At 38.0% G+C, this 23523-nt stretch overlaps 1 protein-coding gene across 1 annotated transcript in view; it reads left to right on the forward strand.

Annotated features, from left to right (window-relative positions):
* The window catches only part of DNAH12 (dynein axonemal heavy chain 12), a 121957-nt gene that overhangs the window by 6592 nt on the left and 91842 nt on the right, over positions 1 to 23523 (forward strand). The window contains exons 4-17 of the mRNA XM_070934365.1: positions 1607 to 1779; positions 6421 to 6511; positions 10471 to 10497; positions 11386 to 11575; positions 12349 to 12424; positions 12622 to 12780; positions 13456 to 13651; positions 13974 to 14162; positions 17326 to 17482; positions 18253 to 18344; positions 20251 to 20429; positions 21073 to 21208; positions 22505 to 22630; positions 22859 to 22993. Of these exons, the coding sequence (XP_070790466.1) occupies positions 1607 to 1779; positions 6421 to 6511; positions 10471 to 10497; positions 11386 to 11575; positions 12349 to 12424; positions 12622 to 12780; positions 13456 to 13651; positions 13974 to 14162; positions 17326 to 17482; positions 18253 to 18344; positions 20251 to 20429; positions 21073 to 21208; positions 22505 to 22630; positions 22859 to 22993 (1926 nt within the window). The remainder of the gene's footprint in view (positions 1 to 1606; positions 1780 to 6420; positions 6512 to 10470; positions 10498 to 11385; positions 11576 to 12348; positions 12425 to 12621; positions 12781 to 13455; positions 13652 to 13973; positions 14163 to 17325; positions 17483 to 18252; positions 18345 to 20250; positions 20430 to 21072; positions 21209 to 22504; positions 22631 to 22858; positions 22994 to 23523) is intronic.

The raw sequence follows: 23523 nt of genomic DNA on the forward strand, positions 1-23523 counted from the left end.
AACAAGGGGGTGTTTTATGGCTCCAGGATTGCAGCTAGCATTCCTTCTGCTGCCTGCTTGGAGACTTACTGTATTTTCCGGGATAGGGCAAGGCAGCTGTTGCTACAAATGAAGCTGCCCTGCTCTTCCTACAAAACCAACCCACTGTTGAATTCAGTGCAACTTTTTCTTCCTATATAGATGCTGCTGATCTCAGAGAGGCTTTTGAAATTAACTGAATTTACCTATACTCCCATTGCAAGTTTGCAAGTGGGGGGTGGGTGGGGGTTTGAATAGAAACACCAATCTTTGTGAACTTGCTTTGTGATTTTTTTCCCCCCTTGGGGAGCCCTTTCTCTGGAATGAGAAGCCGCCTAGAGCCAGCTGCCTGTACACGGTTGTGGTCGGATATAAATGTGTATAAATAGATTGTGTATCTCAATCTATAGTGTTTCTTAAACTTTTCTCTTTGAGGACCCCTTTCTATGTTTAAAATGATGGAGGCCCTCAAAAGATATTTTGCTTATATGGGATTTATATTTACCATATTAAATATGGCTGCATTGCCTTCCACTAATGCTTCTCACAATTGCTTGATGGGATTTTAGTACTGAATTATTTTTCAACATAAGCCAGCAAATAATTTTGATTTTGTGGAATCTGAAGGACCTCAAGGGTCCACACTTTGAGAAACACTGGCATAGCTCAATTGCTGGAAATGGAAGCAAAAATCCTGTCTTATTGTTATTCCCTATTCACTGGTATTCGATACCATATTGACCAGGTATCTGAATGGTTTGTTACACAGTCAGCCAGATTTTTATCTGACTTTTTTATCTACCTCTATAGAGTCCTTCCCAAGGACCTGGAATAGGCAGATGTTGATATTTTATGGTGTTAGAGGTATCATCACAGGATGTATTATTTACATTGCTATTACTGCTAATTGTTAGGTTATTTTCTTATACATTTCTCTAACTTCCCCCTTACAAATGTTTTTGAAATGATTGGCCCTGTTCTCACATAATACTGCAGCTTACAAATATTGAGCATATCAGCAAGCTGCACAAAGTACATGAAAAGTTTCTCCTCTCATCCAATCAAGGGAAAGAACAAGCCAGATTGTATTTTTTTATTTAATTGATTACTGATTTGTCTTTACATGTTTTATCCTAGCTGTAAAGTAGATGAGCTCTACTCTAGGTTCTGCTTCTTGATCCATGTCAAGAGTGAGGGATACTAGAAATTCTTTTTTTAAAAATACATACATGTATACCTTCATACAAAAGTACTAATCACAAGTTCTTGCTTAAAGTTAGGGTCATATTCAGGAATCCAAAGCATTTAATTAAATCAATGATCCTGAAAGTTATTAGTTTCCATTGTTGATTGGAATTTTGAAAAAGAATAGTATCAATTAAATGAAAATGAATAATAACACTGCACTTATCAACATGGAATTACTACATATTATATATTATGTTTTGACTTCCAGCCATCTCTGCATAATCAGTAAATTAATATCTTTATCTACATTAAAATGATTGCCATAATCTGATCTTTATGAAAATTAGTTTAATAATTGTACCGTTTTTCTCTCTGTCAAAAATACTTGCTTTTATTTTAGATGTCAGCTCCAAGTAAATCAACAAACACTCCTGATGAAGATGAAGATGTATGGAACCTTCAATTACCACCTATAGCTCTTCCTTCCACATCTAAGGAGTTGACTGAAAAACAGAAGAAATTGATGAAATACCGAAGAGTATCGGAACAGCAGAAGATGCTTAACAAAATCATGTAACATCTCTCTTTCTGTACAGCAATTATTATGGAGTGGTAGTGGTTGTGCTTGCCTTATTCTCTGTTCTAGGGCTCAAAAGGCAGTTTGTAGATTCCTACCTGACACACATGTCTTGCATACTTTGCTACCGATACACCTGCAAATTGCTGGATATAAAATATTAGCAGATGATCATGTTTAATTCAATAGCAAATGCTTTACCTAAAAATGTACAGAAAAACAGATACTTAAAAGGTAAAATATCCAGCATGAGCTGAGCTTACACAATACAATGGTATAAACCATGTCTCATGGTTGCAGGCAGTCCTCAATTTAAGACCATTCACTTAGCAATTGTTGAAAGGTACAATGTGGTGAAAAAAGTGACTTATGACTGGTCCTTGCACTTACAGCCGTCATAGCATCCCCTTGGTGGTTTGATCATGATCTGAGTGCTTGGAAACCAGCTTGCATTTACAACAGTTGCAGCATCTTGGTGTCACATGATCACCATTTGCAATCTTCCCAGCTGGCTTCTGACAAGCAAAGTTCCCCCAATGGAAGGGAAGGTTGCAAGTGACCTCCTGTAATTGAATCCTTCCACCTTGCTGTTAGTCATTCTCTTTTTGTCTTGCCTTCCACCTTTCCCAGCATTATAGTCTTCTCAAGGCAGCTAGATCTTTTCATAATTTATCCAAAATTTGAGTCTGGTCATTTGTGCCTCCAATGAGAACTCTGGATTAATTTCTTTAATGATTCAGTTGATTGTTTTATGGGCTATCAATAGAATTCTCAGAAATCCTCTTCAACACCAAGGTGCAAAAGTATTGAATATCAATATGTTTTCTATCCTGCTTTTTCCAATGCAAATTTCTCTTCCATAGACACTCAGAAGGAAAACTTTTGCTTACACAGTCCTGGTAGTTGTAGTTATAGGCATATCTCCACATCTGTATATTTTTTCCAAGACCTTCATGCTACTTTTCAAATGCTAGTCTAAGGCATATCCCTTGATTGTTGAAGCTTTATGTCAGGCATTAAAAGACCAGGTCCGCACATGAAGTTTCAATTAAACTGATTTATTGCTAAAAGCCTATGTATATAAGAGTTTTTTCTCAGTCAGTACCTTGTTAGAGTTAGATAACAGCCTCAAAGGGAGGTTGGACTTAGTTTGTTTGTGGCTATGTAAGGATTCTAGGCTGATCCCTCTTTTCACCCACCCCTAGATTCTGCCATTCCTTCTCCTACACTTTTACCATTGATAGATGGTAATAGGCAGAAGCTATCATCTTCTTCAAAATGTTCATTGTCAATTGTAAGGCTTCACTTGTTGGGATTACTTTAGTTGTCTTTATACTAGTTCATATTTTTCCAAACATGCTGCATATTTTCTTCAACATCATTTCTGTACTCTTCTACATTTACCTTGTTTTTAACTTGTCTCTTTCCATCTCTGATGTCTTTACAAATGTCATTGTAATATGGCTTCTCGTCTCCCCTGTTTGAAATACCGTATTTTTCGGTGTATAAGTCACACTTTCCCCCCAAAAGTGGGTGGAAATGTCTGTGCGTTTTCTACAGCAAATGTTGCTGAAGCCCTGCCCACCTGCCAGCCCCCACCCTTTGGCCTCTGCCTCCCAGCAATTTGCCTCCGTGCAGCAAACAGTAAACAGCCTGGTCAGCTTCAGCACAGCCTGATGTAGCACGAGCAGCTGATTGGCTGTTGGATCTGCCTCCCAGAATACCGTCTATTAGCTGTTCCAGGCTGTGGGGATCGCCACTGACCATCACCGCCGTCACCCACAGCTGCTGCCGCCTATCGCTGCCTCTGCGTCCCCCATTTTTGGCTTCCACACACCCTGTTTTTGGCCTCCGCAGGCCCCGTTTTTGGCCCATTCCAGGCAGTGGGGATTGCCGCCACCGCCTATCCCTGCCGCCCTGGAACCCAGGCCGAAAATGGGATGTGTGGAGGCTGAAAATGGGACGTGCAGAGGCCAAAAATGGGGTGTACGATGGGGGGAAATGGTGGTGAGGGGTGATGGCAATCCCTGCAGCCTGGAATACCTGATAGGCGGTATTCCGTGAGGCAGATCCAACCGCCAATCAGCTGCTCATGCTAAATCAGGCTGTGCTGAAGCTGACCAGGCTGTTTGCTGTTTGCTGAAAGGAGGCAAATTGCTGGGAGGCAATTTTTTTTTCTTGTTTTCCTCCCCAAAAGCTAGGTGCGTCTTATAGTCCGGAGCATCTTATAGGCCGAAAAATACGGTACTTTGTTTCTTCATGAGATCTTTTTCTTCCTTGGCTTTAGCTCCTCTTTTTGGAAATTTAAAGTTTGCTCTGACATCCAATTTACTTTCCTCTTTTTCTTGGTCTTTGTCTCTTTTCACATTCATCCATAATAACATATTTGAGTTCATTCCAGAGTTTGCCTGGATCTGTCAGGTATAAATGCGCAAAGTAATTATTTTATTGCTGTTCACCTAAATAGACAGAATCTTCCCAGACTAAAGCACACTTTGCATAATTGTCTGTGAAGTCTGATTGTCTCACCCCATTGGGACTGGCCTGCCCAATCTGTGCTGGCAGAGGAGGCATGCTTTGAGCTCCATTTATAAAGGAATTCCAGTTGCTGGAATTCAGGGTCCAAGAGAAGGGCCTTCTCTGCCATGTCTCCTGCCCTTTGGAAAATCTTACTCGCTGAGGTAAGATTGTCTCCCACTCTTTTGTCCTTCTGCAGGAAACTTGCTCCACCAGATGGCTTGGGGCCCTAACTGGGGAGCATCGCATTGGAGGTGATTATTGAATTAAGAGGCAATCCCCTCTCCCTTCTCCGTGCATCCTGTTCCTCCATCCCCATCATTTAACTATATTTTATTTTGATTGGGATTTGATTTCTATTTTTATTCTTTTAAAGTTATTTATTTGTTAGGATCTTGATGTTTTAATTCTGGAAGCTGCCCAGAATCAAATCATTACAAGATGGGCTGCAAATAAATTAGATAAAGAAATAAAAATTATTCAGTTATTAACTATGTTGTACTAAGTGATCTTGACTTCATCACTTGAGACTTTCAAGAAAAGATTGGACTGCCATTTGTCAGAAATGGTGTACAGTCTCCTGTTTGAGCAGGGGATTGGATTAGATGACCTATAAGGTCCCTTCCAACTCTGTTAATCTGTTAAATCTGTTAGACTTGGTTCTCTAATTGATTTGTCTGTTATGTTCCACTGATAGATGGCCATTTATACAAATTTGTTAAGTGTACACATTCAATTTTTGCTACCTGTTTCCTAAATATGAAAGCAACATAAATTCTCCTCTGTTGTTTTTTCTTTTCTGAGTACTAAACAGTGCATTCTTTTGACTATAAAATCCAATTCCAATTTATATCAGTTTCCTGATCCCAAGATGACAATGTCTCCTTGATTCATTTCAACTTTCACTGAATTCAGATTTCCCATATTCATGCTGCTTATGTTTCACATTTCCACTATCTATGCAGCTTTGGATTTTCTTTTCCTGCATGGCAATATCTGCAATCAGATATCCTGAAGGTTTTAAATTAACCGTCATAATGTTCAAACACCATTAATATTCCAAAAATCCTCAGCTTTTTCTCAGTAGTATGTTAAGTGCCATCCAACCTGAAGGGTCATCATCTGGTACTATATCATTGATCACTTTATGTTGTCTATTCATGTGATTTTCTTGTTAAAATATAGGAGTGGTTTACCTACCAATAACTTTTCCCATGCAATATGAGTTCATGCCTTTGCTGTTGTCACTAAAGAAATCATCTGTTTCCAGCAACTTCTTATATTGCTACTGTCTGTTGCTTTAATTGGACAGCTGGATTGACTTTCATCTGTTTGATGACCCTACTGAGAATATATATATTTGATATATATTACTAGTCTTCCTTTATCTTTCTCTGGAATATACCACCACTGCCATCATCATGATGCAGTGTAAGAGGAGAGAACTAAATTTAAAGTAGGGGTAAAATAAATGTTGAGATTCTAGAAAGAGTGCAGAGAAGAGCAACAAATATGATTAGGGAACTAGAGGCTAAAACATACAAAGAATGTTTGTAGGAATTTCATTAAATGTCTAATTTAATGAAAAGAAGGACTAAGGGTGACATGATAGCAGTGTTCCAATATTTAAGGGGCTGCCTCAAAAAAAAAGGGGGTCAACTCATTCTCCAAAGCACCTAAAGGCAGGATAAGAAGCAATGGATGAAAACTAATCAAAGAGAGAAGCAAATTAGAACTAAGGAGAAATTACAGTTAGAACAATTAATCAGTGGAACGGCTTGCCTCCAGAAGTTGTGGGTTCTCTAACATGGAGGTTTTTAAGAAGAGATTGGACACATTTGTCTGAAATGGTACAGGGTTTCTTGCTTGAACAGGGGGTTGAACTAGAAGACATCCAAGGTCCCTTTCCACTCTGTTATTCTGTTACTCTGCTAATAAATTATAAATAATTAAGTGACTAATCCTTCTCAAATCTATATGATTTAGTTTGATTATGTTTGCATGTTAGCCAGTTTGCCATTCAGTACCAACAAGCTTGGTAAGAAATAGATACAAGTCTGAGACACTTACAGAAATATAAAAGAAATTTATATTGCTCACTATTTTTTGTTTTACTTCAGAATTAATGTTGCCACAAAAGATTATACAATGTCCTTGGAGGAATTTCTTAAAAGAGAGCCTGAACCTGTTGCTCCACAACTGCCTTATACTGTAAGTTTTTTATTTCAATATATATATATGGATTACAGAAATATATTACAGCACTGTCATATCAGTCTGCGTCAGTGGTCAGCAACCGGTGGAGCAGGCAGCTCCCCTGCAGGCTGGTGCACCCGGGTGGAGGAGCTGCTCCGGGATGACCAAAGGGCCAGTCCTGTGACTACTACAGCTCTGGAATATGGGACTGACTTTCCCACTAATGTCAGCAAGCCACTGTCAGTCTGCCCGTCTTCATTTTCTTTCACTCTGATTGACCAAGCTTCTTGAGAGAAGGAACACAAAAGAGGTTTCCAGGCTGTGTGCCTGGACCATGCGCTTTCTCTCGGGCCTCCCACTCGGAGGCCTCACAGAAGCAGACAGGTAGGCCCGAAAGGCCGCTGAGCCTCCCCCCTCCCACAGTGGTCCACGGGATTTAAAATTATGCATTTGGTGGTCCCTGAGGTCCAAAAAGTTGGGGACCCCTGGTCTGTGTTGTATTCAGGCCCAATGAATTGCTGATCTATTAATCTTGTTTGCATCCATCTTCTTTTACCTTACTGAATATGATTTATTCTATGAAACACTCCTATGAATAATCCTAATGAAAAGCAACAGGCCCATGCTTTTTCAAGTAGTTACATATAAACCGTGTCAGTAAAGAAAATTATGTCAGCAAGTTTCAACAAAATATTTTATTTTATTTTTTATTTTATTTTGAATTTATATACCGCACCTTCTCCCGAGGGACTCAGGGCGGTGTACAGCCAGATAAAAACATACAATACAAACATTAAAAAGCAATTAAAAGGATATATATTAATTTGGCCCCAATTTAAGATAACAAACAATTAAAAAATTAAAAATATGTTAAAAAATGTGTTAAGCCAGCCCGGCTTGAAAAAAGAAAGTTTTAAGGTCACGGCGGAAGGCACCAAGGTCTTGGATTCTCCTTATCTCTGGGGGCAGCTGATTCCAGAGGGTAGGTGCCCCCACAGAGAAGGCCCTCCCCCTGGGGGTCGTCAGCCTACATTGTTTGGCTGATGGCACCCTGAGGAGGCCCTCTCTATTGGAGCGCACAGGTCGATGGGAGGTCATCGGTAGCAGCAGGCGGTCTCGAAGATAACTAGGTCCTATGCCATGGAGCGCTTTAAAGGTGGTAACCAACACCTTGAAGCGCACCCGGAAGACCACTGGGAGCCAGTGCAGCTCACGCAGGAGCGGTATTATGTGGGAGCGCCAGGCGGCTCCTGTGATTACCCGCGCGGCGGCATTCTGGACCAGTTGGAGCCTCTGGGTGCTCCTCAAGGGGAGCCCCATGTAGAGAGCATTGCAGTAGTCCAGGTGCAAGGTGACGAGGGCGTGAGTGACTGTGCACAGGGAATTCCGATCAAGAAAGGGCCGCAACTGGCGAATCAGGCGAACCTGACAGAAGTTCCCCCTGGCTACAGCCGTCAGATGTTCCTCCAAGGACAGCTGCGTATCCAGGAGGACTCCCAGATTGCGCGCCCTCTCCGCAGGGGCCAAAGACTCACCCCCGATAGTCAGTGATGGAGTCAACTGACTATCGGGATGCCGGGAGCCACAGCCACTCAGTCTTGGGAGGGTTGAACCTGTTCCTCCCCATCCAGATCCGCACAGCCTCCAGGCACTGGGACATCACTTCAAGGGCATTGTTGGGGTGGCCTGGGTGGAGATGTACAGCTGGGTGTCATCAGCGTACTGATGGTACTTCACCCCAAAGCCACGGATGATTTCACCCAGCGGCTTCACATAAATGTTGAACAGAAGGGGCGAGAGGACCGACCCCTAAGGCACTCCACAAATGAGAGGCCCCGAGGTCGACCTCTGCCCCCCTGCCAACACAAACTGCGACCGGTCTGAGAGAAAGGAGGAGAACCACCGTAACACGGTGCCCCCCATCCCCAACTCTTCCAACCGGTGCAGCATGATACCATGGTCAATAGTATCAAAAGCTGCTGAGAGGTCTAACAGGGCCAGAACAGAGGAGCAACCCCTGTCCCAAGCCCTCCAGAGATCATCTACCAACGCGACCAATGCCGTTTCCGTGCTGTGCCCAGACCTGAAACCCGACTGGAACAGATCTAGATAAGATGTTTCCTCCAGGAATTGTGGAAACTGTCGCGCGACCACACTCTCAACAACCTTCGCAACAAAGTGAAGGTTGGAGACAGGACGATAGTTGGCTAATACTGCCGGGTCCAGGGAAGGCTTCTTGAGGAGAGGCCTCACCACCGCCTCTTTCAAAGCAGCGGGGAAGTAACCCTCACTCAACGAAGCGTTGATAATTCCCTGGAGCCAGCCTCGTGTAACCTCCCGGGAAGCCAGTACTAACCAGGAGGGACACGGGTCCAGGAAACATGTGGCTGCACTAAGTCTCCCCAAAATCCTGTCCATATCATCAGGAGTCACAGAGTCAAACTCTTCCCAGATAACGTTCTCAAGACTATTCCTCGTCACCCTGCCCGAATCTACCCAGTCAGAGTCCAAATCCCCCCGGATCTGAGCGATTTTGTCATACAGCTATTGTCCGAAATCCTCGGCCCTGCCTTCCAGGGGGTCCTCCCGCACTCCCGGATGGAGCAAGGAGCGGGTCACTCTGAACAGGGTGGCCAGATGATTCTCTGATGACGCAATAAGAGCGGAAAAGTAATTACACGTTGCCTCTTTTATCACCACTAGGTAGGTCTTAATATTGAACACATTGAGGGGCAGTTTCAGAAAAATAAGAAATTTTGATGTGAGGGAACCAGCAACTAGCTCTTTGCCTTTTGGAAGGGAGAAGAAAAAAAAGACAACACTCTGAGTGGTTCATAAATAGTACTAAGTCATTGTATAGTTTGTTTGCTTTTTACTTATTATTGTAGTTCATTCAATAAACGACAGGTCAAGAAATCATAGATTAATAGTGTATAAATCCTACTATTGGTTCTATTGCAATCCTAACCAAAGAGACTCGATCCTAATTTATGAAAGTCCCATAGCTTTAGGTAGCAGATAATTTCAATTAAGCAAAAGAGGAACATGTGAAAAGTTTTTGTATTAGAATAAGCAACATAATCACTGTTGATGCTATCACTATTAGCACTTTAGCTATTAAGAAGATACTGTTCTTTAGGGCAGATGTTAACAAAGTTCCTTGTTTTTGAAATTTTCACTTTTACTGCATAAATGGTTCCACTGAGCTCTGGAAATAACTAAGATCTATATCATGGAATTCATATTAACCATTTTGAGGGCCTTGTGGGTAGAAAAATGGAATAGATAGAATAAATATATAAAGTATCTTTTCCTGCCATGTGTTATAATAATTTTTAGGTCAGGAACTAGTTGATTACTTTGAAAGGCTAAGATTGCAGTACATATTTATACTGTGTGTGTGTGTGTGTGTGTGTGTGTGTGTGTATATATATATATATATATATATATATATATATATATATATATATATATATATATATATATATATATGTAGGTCTTTGGTTATTCGGGTCTTCTCCCACGTAAAATTGGAAGTGCCAAGACACTTCCAATTTTACGTGGGAGAAGACCCGAATAACCAAAGACCTACATACAAACACCCGCGAAAACCTGAGAAAACAAATATATATATATATATATATATATATATATATATATATATATATATATATATATATATATATATATATATTGTATGTTTTTGGGGAAACACGGTATTACCTGTTTTATTTCTCACTACTAATAGTCTGCTTAGTTCCCTTTCTTTTTGCAGATCTATACTAGCTGTCTGAGCTGCAATGCTGCAGATATCAGCAACAGTACAAACAGGAGGAGTTTTCATTTATTGCATAGCTATTAAAAGTTATGGTATAGTCTGATTGAATTTTCGACAGAAGTATTTTTTTCATTGACACTACCAAGAATTTCTCATTCAGTTTTGTGATCTTTTCTTATTTTTCCCCCCTCAACAGATGAACAGTGAACAGAAACAAATTAGAGTAAGTGAAGGATTTAAGGATTTTTAAAAGGCCTGTTATGATTGTAACATGTTGCATAAACTTTATAAGTTTTATGAGGTATGGAAATGCAGTTAATATTCATAGTGTTTGTTCCTTATCCGTAGAACTAACATACAAATGATGAAGATGCTCAATATTATTTATTAATGTAATTTGAAGATCGTACTTGTTAGGGTATCCCAGTATTGCAAATTATTAATTTGATTTGACAGCCATGTTCATTGTTTTGGTAGCCTTGCCAAATCAACATTATAAAGATTTTGATTAAAATATTAGTAACATGAATTTCTCATTTTTAAAATGGTATTAAAATTTACACATTAATTAATTAAGATTTCTAATTAAGATATATAAGATTTTTAAAAAGTTTATTTATACATCTAATAGAAAAATCCCTCCTTTATCATATTAGCACTTTTTGTGTTAGATGATGCTTATAGAGTGTAAGGATAAAAAATACTGAGCATCAATCAGCGAACAGTGCTAAGCATATTCTCTCTTGCACGGGAAGACAAAAATAAGCTAAGGTCTGTTCATTCCTGGGAGGCTGAGTAGGGAAGTTACTGTTCTGCCCAGGCTATTCTTTTTAGAACTGTAATATTTTATCTCATTAGCACAACTTGGAAAAATTTGCCTTAAAACTGAAAGAACTGTTATCAGGCTGTTTCAACTGGAGGTAACAAAAAAGACACAAAGTCAACATCATACTGTGTTGTCCTTTAGCAACAGCTAGCAAGGCATTCTCAACCTGTAGAATATGGAACATAAAGATAAGCTCTCAGAGTAATATTACAATTTATATTTTTAAATCACAAACAATAAAAAGCATTAGTTTTATTTCATCACATAATGATGGTTTCATTTCAGAATAATTATCTCTTTATGAAGAAATGTGTTGAAAGTAATCCAGTGGTACCTATTCAGCAGGAGTGGTTACTCTCCATGCTCACATTGGTACCGCAGTCTCTCATGGAGGGCAAGGATAGAGAGAAACTGGTTGAAGAACTCTTAAATGAGATAACAGATGATTATGAAATGAGTATGAGAAGATATATGGGTAAGTTCAGTATCATGTTACAATAATACCTATTTTCTCTTACGTTTTCTATATATTTCTTTGTATAACATAAAATATATAATGTATTTTTTGCCTAAATAGCAAAAATTATATTGATACCTGATTCTATCAGAGATATTATCAGATATATTTTTCTCAAAGCATGCTAATATGTTACTTACCCATATGTTAAAAATAGTTGTCATTTATATATAGGACTATGCATATATAGGTAGTCCTCACCTTAGAATCATTTAGTCACCTTTCGATGTTAGAAAGGAACTGACGAAAGTGATTTACGGCTGTTTTTCACACTTATGACCGTTGGAGCATCCCCACAATCACATGATCAAAATTTGGGCACATGGCAACTGGTTCACATTTATGGTGATTGCAGTGTCCGAGGGTCATGTGATCACCTTTTGTGACCTTCTGACAAGCAACATCATTGGAGAAGCCAGATTAATTAAACAATCATGTTACTAATTTAACAATCTAGGAATAAATTTAGCATTTGATATCCCTAAAGTATGATGTAGCTTCTGTGTTCTTCTTACATGTTTTAAAAGCCAAATCAATGTCAATTATTTTGTTGAAAATAAAACATTTTAAAAATTATTTTATGAGTAATATGCTAAAAGAGTATGCATAGCTGTTTCTCAAAATACCAGCATGTCTCTGTAATGTTTTGAATAGTCCTTGAAGTTAAATATAATTTTTAAAATATTACTTTTAAATAGCATTTCCTAACACATATTTCCAATATATCACAGTACGAAGTGTTCTTATCAAGCCTGAAGTAAAATTACTTGAATATGAAAAAGAAGGACCTTTGCCAGTTGAACCTGTGTGAGTAAATTATATTAATAAAGCTATCTAGCTGTTTTGCTGAAGCAAAGTGGAATCTTTTTTCTTATTTCTGATACTCTGATTTTGACTTTTAAAGATTTTAAAGCTGAAAAATGTTTCTCTGTTTGTTAATCAAAATTATATTGTTTCTTTTTTTTCTTCCATGTATTTAGTATTGTCATTTTGTTTATTTGTAGAGGATTAGACTTTTCTAGGCCATGGCATAAAAGTTTTATTCAAGCAAGAAAACAGATTTTTGAAAATTTACATATTCTCCATCCAACTTTAAGAATTCTCCTTGAAATCGGTTACAGAATGTTTTCCATGTTACTTATAGTAGATGTATCTGGTTTCAGGTAACATTTATCGTTCTGGATTTAATTTTCTAAATACCAAAATATATCCATAATTCTAATTAGGTATACTGCATTATTAAATTGTTATTTATATTCCTTTAGTAAAATATATCACTATACTATCACTAATAGTATAGTTTTTACAATTCAAATCAAATGTTTTAGTATTTGGCAATTAATTTATTTAGGAATCTTAAGATAATATAAGATGCCCACCATATAATATCTCCTACAGGTAATAGCCTCTTCTCCACATTAATTATGAATTTATTCTCCAGAGATATTGTTATACAGTCAGAGCAACACATGTATAGACAAGAAGGAATATGAACAAGCTTGGGAAAATATCCTTATTAGCAATCAGGAAAAAATAAATTCCATTTTATGAAAATTTAAAAAGAATCCTAGTGAAAAGAGAATGTGACTGAGTAGTGGAAAATATGAAAAAACTGAGAAGTAGAATAACATAACTAGTTTCCTAGAAATGACACTCCACATCATAATACTTCGTTGCAGACTTCACTTATGTTTTATGTGAGTTTTAAATCTGGATCAAAAATACATGAATAATATAAGGACTCCAATTTTTTTTATAACTATTAACATGTACATTTGCTTTGTATTTGTTGTCCATTGATTTTGCTTGACAATGTTTCATTTCTTAAATTAATATAGGTCAAGAGGCCCAATAGAATGTGAATCCCTACAAAATGATGTGTCTATAAAATGCTTAAAAACAGAAGAAAAGATATTAAACACATGGTATCCAAGGGTTATCAACCTCTTTACCAGAAAAGAAGCCCTGGAGGGTGTGAAACCTGATCAAATGGATTCTTTCTATAACTGTGTGGCTACACTTATGTCTAATCAGGTCTCTTTTTCATGTCTCTGTAGAACATTATGTATGCATCTTAAGAATTTTAATTTTCCATCACTTCAGCAAAAGAAGAATTCAGATCATTCATAAAACTCTTTCTTTCAAAGCACCTTTGTGAAAGGAATAAAAAAATTATGTTTGAATCTGAATCCATGAGAGATTATTGCAAGAGTTATGTGAATGTTCATACTTTATTCTAAATTTCAAAATGTACATATTCGTATTATGGAAGCTGTGAATAAACAAGACAATATAGAGAATGGGCTTAAGACTGCTTTAATTGTGTGTACTAAAATCTTTTTTAAACATTTTTTAGCTGAAGGAGTTATTAAAAAGATCTGTTGAAGCTTATGTGAAGTTGTTTGACTTAGAAGATCAGAGATGGCTACCATTGTTCAAAATGGAATTGACTTTTGATGACGAGAAAATGGACTTTTATCCTAGCTTTCATGATCTGGAAGAAACCATCTTATGTATTATTACTTTGATTTCACAAACTTTGCAGGTTCTGTTTTATCTATTATACTTTAATCTCATAAATATGTAAAATTTATATTGCTTAATAACGTACACATCAATCCTAATAATTCCCATAGATTTCAGTTTATTTTCAGGTAATGCGCAGATGATTGTAAATTTCACATCCAGTGCTAAATGATTATCATTATCTATGAACGTTAAAATAATTTTCTTGCACTTAATAATTAAAACACAAACACTGTTTGAATTGTGAATCTGCTCCAGAAATAATCTGGTGAAACATAGACAATACTATCTGGGCTGGATTCAGAGCAAAACAGTTCTCTCAGTTTACTGAGAAGCAGCTAGGTAAAGAATTGATTGGCCAGCTCTTGGGGTATCAAAACCTCTCTTCTCTGTTTCTCTGTCTTGAGTAGCATGTTTTTTTTAAGTGAATTTATTTTTTATTTTTTTTATTTTATTTTGAATTTGTATACCGCCCTTCTCCCTGAGGACTCAGGGCGGTGAACAGCCAAGTAAAAACATCAAGTACAAATATTAAAATACAGTTAAAATATACATATATAAATTTGGCCCCATTAATTAAAAACAATAAACAAAACACTTAAAAACACTTAAAAAAATTAGGCCAGCCCGGCTTGCTGGAAAAGGAAGGTTTTAAGGGCACGGCGGAAGGCACCGAGGTCTTGGATTCTCCTTATCTCTGGAGGCAATTGATTCCAGAGGGTAGGTGCCCCCACAGAGAAGGCCCTCCCCCTGGGGGTCACCAGCCTGCACTGTTTGGCTGATGGCACCCCGAGGAGGCCCTCTCTGTGGGAGCGCACGGGTCGATGGGAGATTGTCGGTGGCAGCAGGCGGTCTCGAAGATAGCTAGGCCCTATGCCATGGAGCGCTTTAAAGGTGATAACCAACACCTTGAAGCGCACCCGGAAGACCACTGGGAGCCAGTGCAGCTCGCGCAGGAGCGGTGTTACATGGGAGCGCCAGGCTGCTCCCGTCACTACCCGCGCTGCTGCATTCTGGACCAGTTGGAGCCTCCGGGTGCTCCTCAAGGGGAGCCCCATGTAGAGAGCGTTGCAGTAGTCAAGGCGAGAGGTGACGAGGGCATGAGTGACTGTGCACAGGGAATCCCGATCAAGAAAGGGCCGCAACTGGCGGATCAGGCGAACCTGACAAAAGGTCCCCCTGGTTACAGCCGTCAGATGTTCCTCCAAGGACAGCTGCCTATCCAGGAGGACTCCCAGATTGCGAGCCCTCTCTGTGGGGGCCAACGACTCGCCCCCAATAGTCAGTGATGGAGTCAACTGACTATATCGGGATGCCGGGAGCCACAGCCACTCAGTCTTGGAAGGGTTGAGCCTGAGCCTGTTCCTCCCCATCCAGATCCGCACAGCCTCCAGGCACTGGGACATCACTTCAAGGGCATCGTTGGGGTGGCCTGGGGTGGAGATGTACAGCTGGGTGTCATCAGCGTACTGGTGGTATCTCACCCCAAAGCCACGGATGATCTCGCCCAGCGGCTTCACATAAATGTTGAACAGGAGGGGCGAGAGGACCGACCCCTGAGGCACTCCACATATAAGAGGCCTTGAGGTCGACCTCTGCCTACCTGCCAACACGAACTGCGACCGGTCGGAGAGAAAGGAGGAGAACCACCGTAATACGGTGCCCCCCATCCCCAACTCTTCCAGCCGGTGCAGCATGATACCATGGTCGATGGTATCAAAAGCCGCTGAGAGGTCTAACAGGACCAGAACAGAGGAACAACCCCTGTCCCGAGCCCTCCAGAGATCATCAACCAACGCGACCAATGCCGTTTCCGTGCTGTGTCCAGGCCTGAAACCCGACTGGAACGGATCTAGATAGGATGTTTCCTCCAAGAATTGTGGAAACTGTCGCGCGACCACACTCTCAACAACCTTCGCCAGGAAGCGAAGGTTGGAGACAGGACGATAGTTGGCCAATATTGCCGGATCCAGGGACGGCTTCTTGAGGAGAGGCCTCACCACCGCTTCTTTCAAAGCGGCGGGGAAGTGACCCTCACTCAACGAAGCGTTGATAACACCCTGGAGCCAGCCTCGTGTAACCTCCCGGGAGGCCAGTACCAACCAGGAGGGACACGGGTCCAGTAAACATGTGGCCGCACTAAGTCTGAATGAGAAATTAAATGAAAAATTCTTAAGATAAGTAGGCACTTCTTATGAACTCATAGTCTATAGTAAGCGGAAGTGCAGAAGACTAGATAAATGCTTGATTTCCTATTAAATGGAATACTAGAGACCATTGGAATGAGAAACTTGGCCCTTGTGGGAGAAAAAAATATCAATTTTAAGATATTTTATCCCCCACTGTAAAGTCTAATTTTAGGTGTTAGAAAAAGAAAATACGCGAATGGATTCATTGTGCTGTTCTATGAATAAGGCTGCTCTAAATATGAAAAGAAGTATATACGATATGCACAGTGCCACTGGGGGAAAAAAGGGAAATCTTTCAGAATAATATTCCATAAGAATCTGGACGCTGCTGGTGGCAGTAGTCAGAATGCAGTATTGCAGACAATTTCTGGGGCTCAAGGTTGACTCAGTTTTCCAACTTCCGAGATCGGTAAAATGAGGACCCAGATTGTTGGGGGCAATATGCTGACATTGTAAATCGCCTGGAGAGTGCTGTAAAGCACAATGGAGCTGTGTATAAGTCTAAGTGCTATTGCTACTGCTAGAGCAAAAGGTGCATTTTTGAGTGCATATTGATGATACAAAAAAGAATTTAAATCTTTCTCAGCTTCTTGATTTGTAAAGACTAAGGATACATAAATAGTCCATTTCATACAGTTGGTTGGTCCACAGAACTGCTGGGGAGGTCTCTTTGAAAATATTCACTAGTTTCTGGACTAAAAGTAAGAGGTGATAAGATTAGTTAAGAAGCAGAGTGATATGCAGCATGTTCATGTGTATGTTTATTCAGAAATCATTCTGTTTATTTCAAAAGCAATTCAAGTGTGTTCATTCAGTTTTACTCTCAATAAAAGCATATGCAAAAATATTCAATTACTGTAAAGTTGATAAGTACATTAATGTTTGAAGTAATTTTATGAGTTTGGGTTGAACAAGCTGGTATATAAATAGTATTACATATTATGAAATGATTTCTTAAAAGCCATAAATAATCCTTGAATTTCTTTTGAATAGAATGTCCAGACAATACATTCATGGTTAGGAGGTACAAACATAGTAACAACTATTGACACTGAACTTCCTGACCATGTTATAGCATGGGCTTCATCTGTACTGAGGAGAGCAATCGATGAGAATTTGAAAGGTGCAAAAGCACATTTTGACTCTTATGGTGAGTGGTTTACAATAATTCTTTTCAAAGTCATATCTTTAATGTTCCAAATGTAATAAAATTGCTGCTGATTTGTGGTGACTATTATTATAGGACAATTCTAAGATCAGGGTGGGTTCTAAACATTTTTACTACTGGTTCTGTGGGCATGGCTTATTTTGTGGGCGTGGCTTGATGGTCATGTGACAATTATTTAGGATTTAGCAGAGGTACTGGTCTACCAGGCTTTTAACCGCTTGTAGAACTGTACCGATCTACCCATTTATTTTTGGAGGCACTGGTCTACCCATGTATTTTTGCAGGCACTGATCTACTCATGTATTTTTGCAGGCACTGGTCTACCCATTTATTTTTGCAGGCACCGGTCTACTCATTTGTTTTCTTTTAACACTGATCAGCTGTAGGGTGGCCCTTTGAAGCCCCTGGGCAAAAGTTTAAACAGTTTTTTTTCCCTCTAGCCATCAGCTGGGACTCAGGAGGCAGCAATAGATTGGAGGTGGGGCCAAATAAAAGATAAGAATAATGCACGGGTGGGGTGCCGGGGGGCCAGAACCAGTTCGGTGATGTCATATTGTCACTGCTACCGGCTTGGCGGAACCGGGCGGAACCCACCACTGTCTAAGATCATTTAGGACTAAAGACCAGCACGCAATCCACTGATACACAAATTGGCTTATTACAATACCAGAAACAATAGATAAGTCAAAAATGGGCAGGAAAAGGGTATTTTGCTTGTTTTTTGTCACATTCCCTTCTTCATTTTCTTACAGTGGAAAAATATGGCTGGCTTGTAGATGGTGCTGCAGATGACCGTATTAAAACATTTATAGCTGAGGAACACAGTTTTGATGAATATGCAGAGGTAATTTCATGTATAATTTATAAATATACCTGGCTTTTGTTCTGTAATATACATCAGGTAAAATGCCATGATTCTTATTTAAATTATGCCAGTTCAGTTGAAAAACAATTATATTTTTTCTCGACAAATCTGAGCTTTGGGGGATGATTTATGAGACAAAATTCGTGCTTTAATCTTTGCAGAGACTTAGGGTTCCAATTTTGTCCTTAAATTTCTAACTGGAAAAATGGGTCTCTTTTTTAAAAAAAGTATTTTTAGTGTTATGGTGCTTTACATGTTTGTAAGGCTTAAAGCTTTCATTTTACTCCTTAAAATACCTCAATCCCTGAAAATTTTGGGCTGCTCATTTGGAAAGAACTCTAAGAGAAACAAAAACCATAATGATGCTTACCATGGATAATTGATTGCTCTTCCCTCATACATTTTTCTGAAATAAACCCTGGCAACCAGATTTCACATTTCTAGTTATTATGAGAATACCATAAACATTTTGGTGAAGAAAAATAAGTAACCTGATTTGAAGAAATGGTATTTAGATGTCTCCTTTATAATCTTTTATTGTAGTTTGTTTGGGGCTTTGTTTTTACAGCTCTATACTGCTCTAACTTTTTTGATTCAAGGTAGTTTGCATTGAAAATAAACATCAGTACATTAAAAAATTTAAAAAAAATTACAAAAATTACACAAGCAAATCTGATTCATCTCTGTACCAAAATCCCAATAGAATAGGATAACTTTTCATAATGAAAGCAAGGGGGGGACTCCTTTTACCTATTTTATAATTGGAGATATTGCCATTAAGAATGAGCCTTCTCTTAATCTCCCATGAGATGGGGACCTAGAACAGTATTTCTTGGGAAAAATCCACAGGGTAGGCTAATTCTAGTTGGGAGAGATAGTCCTACAGGTATCTTGGTGTCAATCCATGTGGCATTTTAAAGGTCAAAACCAGGATTTTTGATTGGGCCCAGAAGCCTATTGATAACCAATGCTATGATTGCAGGATATATAGATGTCACATTATTGAACCTACATGATGTTTACTACATGGTTTAATGATTATGATACCTTGATCTATATGTGTACCAAGTTTCAGGCATCTAGATGTGAAATTAATATTACTTTAATAGGCTATGGACTATGACCAAACAAAATGAACTGCCCAGTCAAGCCACAGAGCAGCAAGCTTGTATATAATTTACGAAAAATGAAATGAAGACTGTTCATCATCTGTAGCTTGGTATGCCAGGAACAAATATGTTGTGCTGATGGAATAATAGGTTTGTGATGATGCTCCATGCACTCAGTTTTAGTTTTTTTCCTGAAACAAAAGACAAAATGTCCCCACAAAATGCCCACCCTTAATTCCACAACCTGATTGTATAGTCGTGCCTGGAATCGCAGTTGAATTTCCCTTTAACATTGATTGCAGAAATGCAGCCCTCATTGCATCATTGGGAAGCTAGTTTATTTAGTGCAAATGCAGGCAACTGGTGGCCCATGAATTGTGGGATTTTCAGCACTCTTGTTATGGTTCCCAGGATCTTTTTGTGGCTTCCAGAGCACTTCCATTATATGTGGTGCGAAACATTTGAATTTTGGATAGGAGTAAAACAATTCTTTAAAAAAAATTATTGGATGGTGTATACATAATCAGTAGGAGGCTGCTATTTTAGAATAGGCTTGATGTCACTTGCATGAAGAAGAACAGAATGCTGGCATCTACCATCAGTGCTTTTGGCAAGTAATCGTATAACAAAAATAATACTTTATTTACATTAATCTAAACTAAACTGATAATCAAATGTTCTAATTGGTTCAATGAAACTTTCTTCCAAATACTTGTTTCAACTGTATTCAGTTATGTATTTATATGTAAAATAACAAATATAATAATCTTTTGAAGCTTATAGATGAATTTTTAAATCTTTCGACGGAAATAATGAGCTTGCCAATGATAGCTCACTTCTCTATGGTGCGTTTAGATTGTGATGACTTGAAGCAAGGGTTATGTGAAAAAGCAAAAAGCTTTGCATATAAATTATTGGATTTATTAGCTTATAATCATAGAGAAGAAAATAACAAGTGAGTATTTTTTATTACAAATTATCTCTTCCTTAGAAAAATTTTGCCACATACTGTATATAGAGCTGTTCATTTTTCATTTTGTATTCAGGTACCCTTTGACTTCTGATCAATTGTTTAGTGACCATTTGAAGTTATAACAGATATCCAAGTTCCAATGCCCCCTTGTCCACCTGCATTTGGTTGCTTGGCATTTATGACTGTTTGCAGCAATCCTCAGACATATGACCATACTTGATGAAAATTAGCATTTGCAACAAAACTAACCCATAGCAAACAATGACTTCATTTAACGACTGTGGCATTTGCTTAGGAAATGTGGCATAAAAGTTGAAAAATCTGGTTGGTTACTTGCTATATGACCATCATGACTTATGACCATAATGGGCAGATTTCATCGTTGTAAATTGAGGATTACCTATATTGTTTTCTGACAGATTGATTTTTCATTGTTGCACTTAAAAATTAAGTACTATGTATAGGTCTGTATAGTATGCATTTGGATGTAATGATAACTAATCATTACTTTTATATAAAAGCTATACTGTAGCAACTATAGTACTGAAGATACTAGAAATAGAAATGTACAGAATTGTTTTGTAAATCTAAAATGTGTAAAACTCAAATCAAAATTATTTTTTAGGATATGTAATGAATTTGAAAACATTAAAGAACGTGCATTAAAAGTTCCTGAGACAACAGAAGAAATGATGGAAAGTATAGCCTTTATAGACAAGGCTAAAACCATAGGTATCCAGAAGTTGTATGAAAGGATTAAGGTAAATATTTTAGGAGACCTGGTTTTTAAGTGGCAAATAGCATATTAATTTAATTTCAGCTAATCTTGATTTTTCTCCTATATTGTAAAATAAGTCATATAAGTATTAACATCTAGTCATCGCAGCATATACCACTAGAATATGAACCGTTATAATATGAACTTTTGGTTTGTTTCCACATAATGGCTTTTTAATGTTTTAATTAGAGTTGGCATTTTTGGGGTTGAGCTTGAGTCCAACATGAAGGGTGGGTGGAATTATTAGCTGCTTATAGTCATTTTCAGAAGATTGAAATATATTATTTTGAGCTTTTCTTCAAAAATAGCTGCTGTCCTCTCCCACTACTAGCACTTCTTTCCTATCACCACATTCATTTTTCTTTTTCTACATGGTCCTTATTCCAGGTTTTCTGATGCTTGTGCAGGAGGCGGGGGAAGCAAACTCTACTTTCCTATATAATATTACTACACTATCTCATCTGCTGTACTTAATTCTAGTCTTGGTTTTTAATTTTAAATCACAAATGCACAATATTTTCACTGAAATCTCTGAATCATTTAAGATGCAATCCTATCCTCACTTACCTGAGACTAATTGGGCATTACCTCTAGATAGAAAAGCCTAGAGTTGGTCTAAAAATAATGCACACATTCAACTTACTGGTTCACAGTACTATCAAACACAGAAGTGTTTTAAAAGGGGTGAATTGCATTAAGTCTGGAACCTGTTTTTATAATGTATCCATTATTTTTATTTATTTATTTATTTGTCAAACACATAAAGATAACAAATATAAGTATAAACATGATTATGAATACAGGATAAGGATACGAATAAATGGGGACAGTAGGACAGGGATGGTAGGCACGTTGGTGCGCTTAATATTAATAATATTACTAATTATTGTTGTTTAACTAGAATTACATTATAGCTTGAGCTTACACTTCACACAAAACTCCAGCAAATCATACACCATTAACAATATCATATATCTGTCTTTTAAATAGTATATCAGCTGAAGCTGAATAAGCATTCCTGCAGGGACGCAGATTATCAATCTTCTGGCCAAATTTAAAATTGCCAACTACAAGCTATCATTTTGTATGATTTACCTGCCCTACCTCAGATTTCTCCTGTGAATTACACTCTCAAGAAACACGAACAGCTTTTTTTTTCCTAATTGGGAAAATGTAATAGATGTTGGAATGATATACCCAGTATTATAATTGAGCTCAATCTCCCTTCAAATTTACATCTTGTTTAAAGCAGAAATAAACTACTTAATTTCTTTTATAGGAATGCCAGCGACGAATGAATTATCTTCTGGATGTTTATTTATTTGAACCTGAAGACTTGACACTGAATGCAACTGTTTTATTGTGGCCTCAAAATATTAACCCTATCTTTGATGAAAATGATGATGTAAATATGAACTTAAAAATTTTTACATGTTCTGTTGTCTGAGGAAAAAAAATGCAGCTTTGTAATTACCTCAGCTTTAATCTCTTAAATTTGAAGACTGCTGTTAGACAAATTTACTATTACAGACCAAATAACTGACAAATGCTATGTTTGAATTGATTCAGTGTGATTTAATGAAGTTAGGTAATGCTATCCATAAATGCACTCTGCTTCTTCTTTGTCTTGTAGATTATAGAAATGTCTAAACGGAAGGGTGAAAGTGAATTACTAGCCAAACGTGAGAAATTGATAATGGAAGTAGAAAAGCAAATCCGTCGTATGCATGAATTCACAGAGTACTGTGATTTGGATCGCATGCAACAGGTCTGTGATATTTGGAATAATTTTTGCTTAAACTTTGCATAAGGAAGTTACACAGTGGTAAAATAGCAAAAAAAATTAACTATTTTTAGAGGACAAAAAATTATAATGATGAATTTTGATATTCTCTAATGCTTAGTAAATTACATTCTGTTGCTGATAGTCCCATTAAAACATTGCTACTTCTACTATTAACATAAATGCCATTCATTATTGGAATGGTAACATTAAGGTGTTAGTCTCAAAGTAGAAAGTCCTGGGGCAGCCATAGTTGATGAGATAATATTCTTTGGATTTATATGCAAGATAGTAGCATATTTTATATTTTGATGCTGCTACAAGGTGATTTAATGGACTTATGACATCTGTACACCTAAGTTTCATGCAGGAGTTGCAATAGAAATGAATGTTAAACATTTATTTAGAAGAAATTTACTGACAAAAAAAATTTGAACATCAGGAATATGCTGTATATTTCTTCAAAAGAAGTATTGAGGTGGCAATAAATGTAAACCAAAATGATTTCTTACTTT

This window comes from Pituophis catenifer, unplaced genomic scaffold, assembly GCF_029215685.1.
Source record: "Pituophis catenifer annectens isolate HBS135680 unplaced genomic scaffold, rPitCat1.0.hap2 SCAF_2, whole genome shotgun sequence".
Taxonomy (NCBI): Eukaryota; Metazoa; Chordata; class Lepidosauria; order Squamata; family Colubridae; genus Pituophis; species Pituophis catenifer.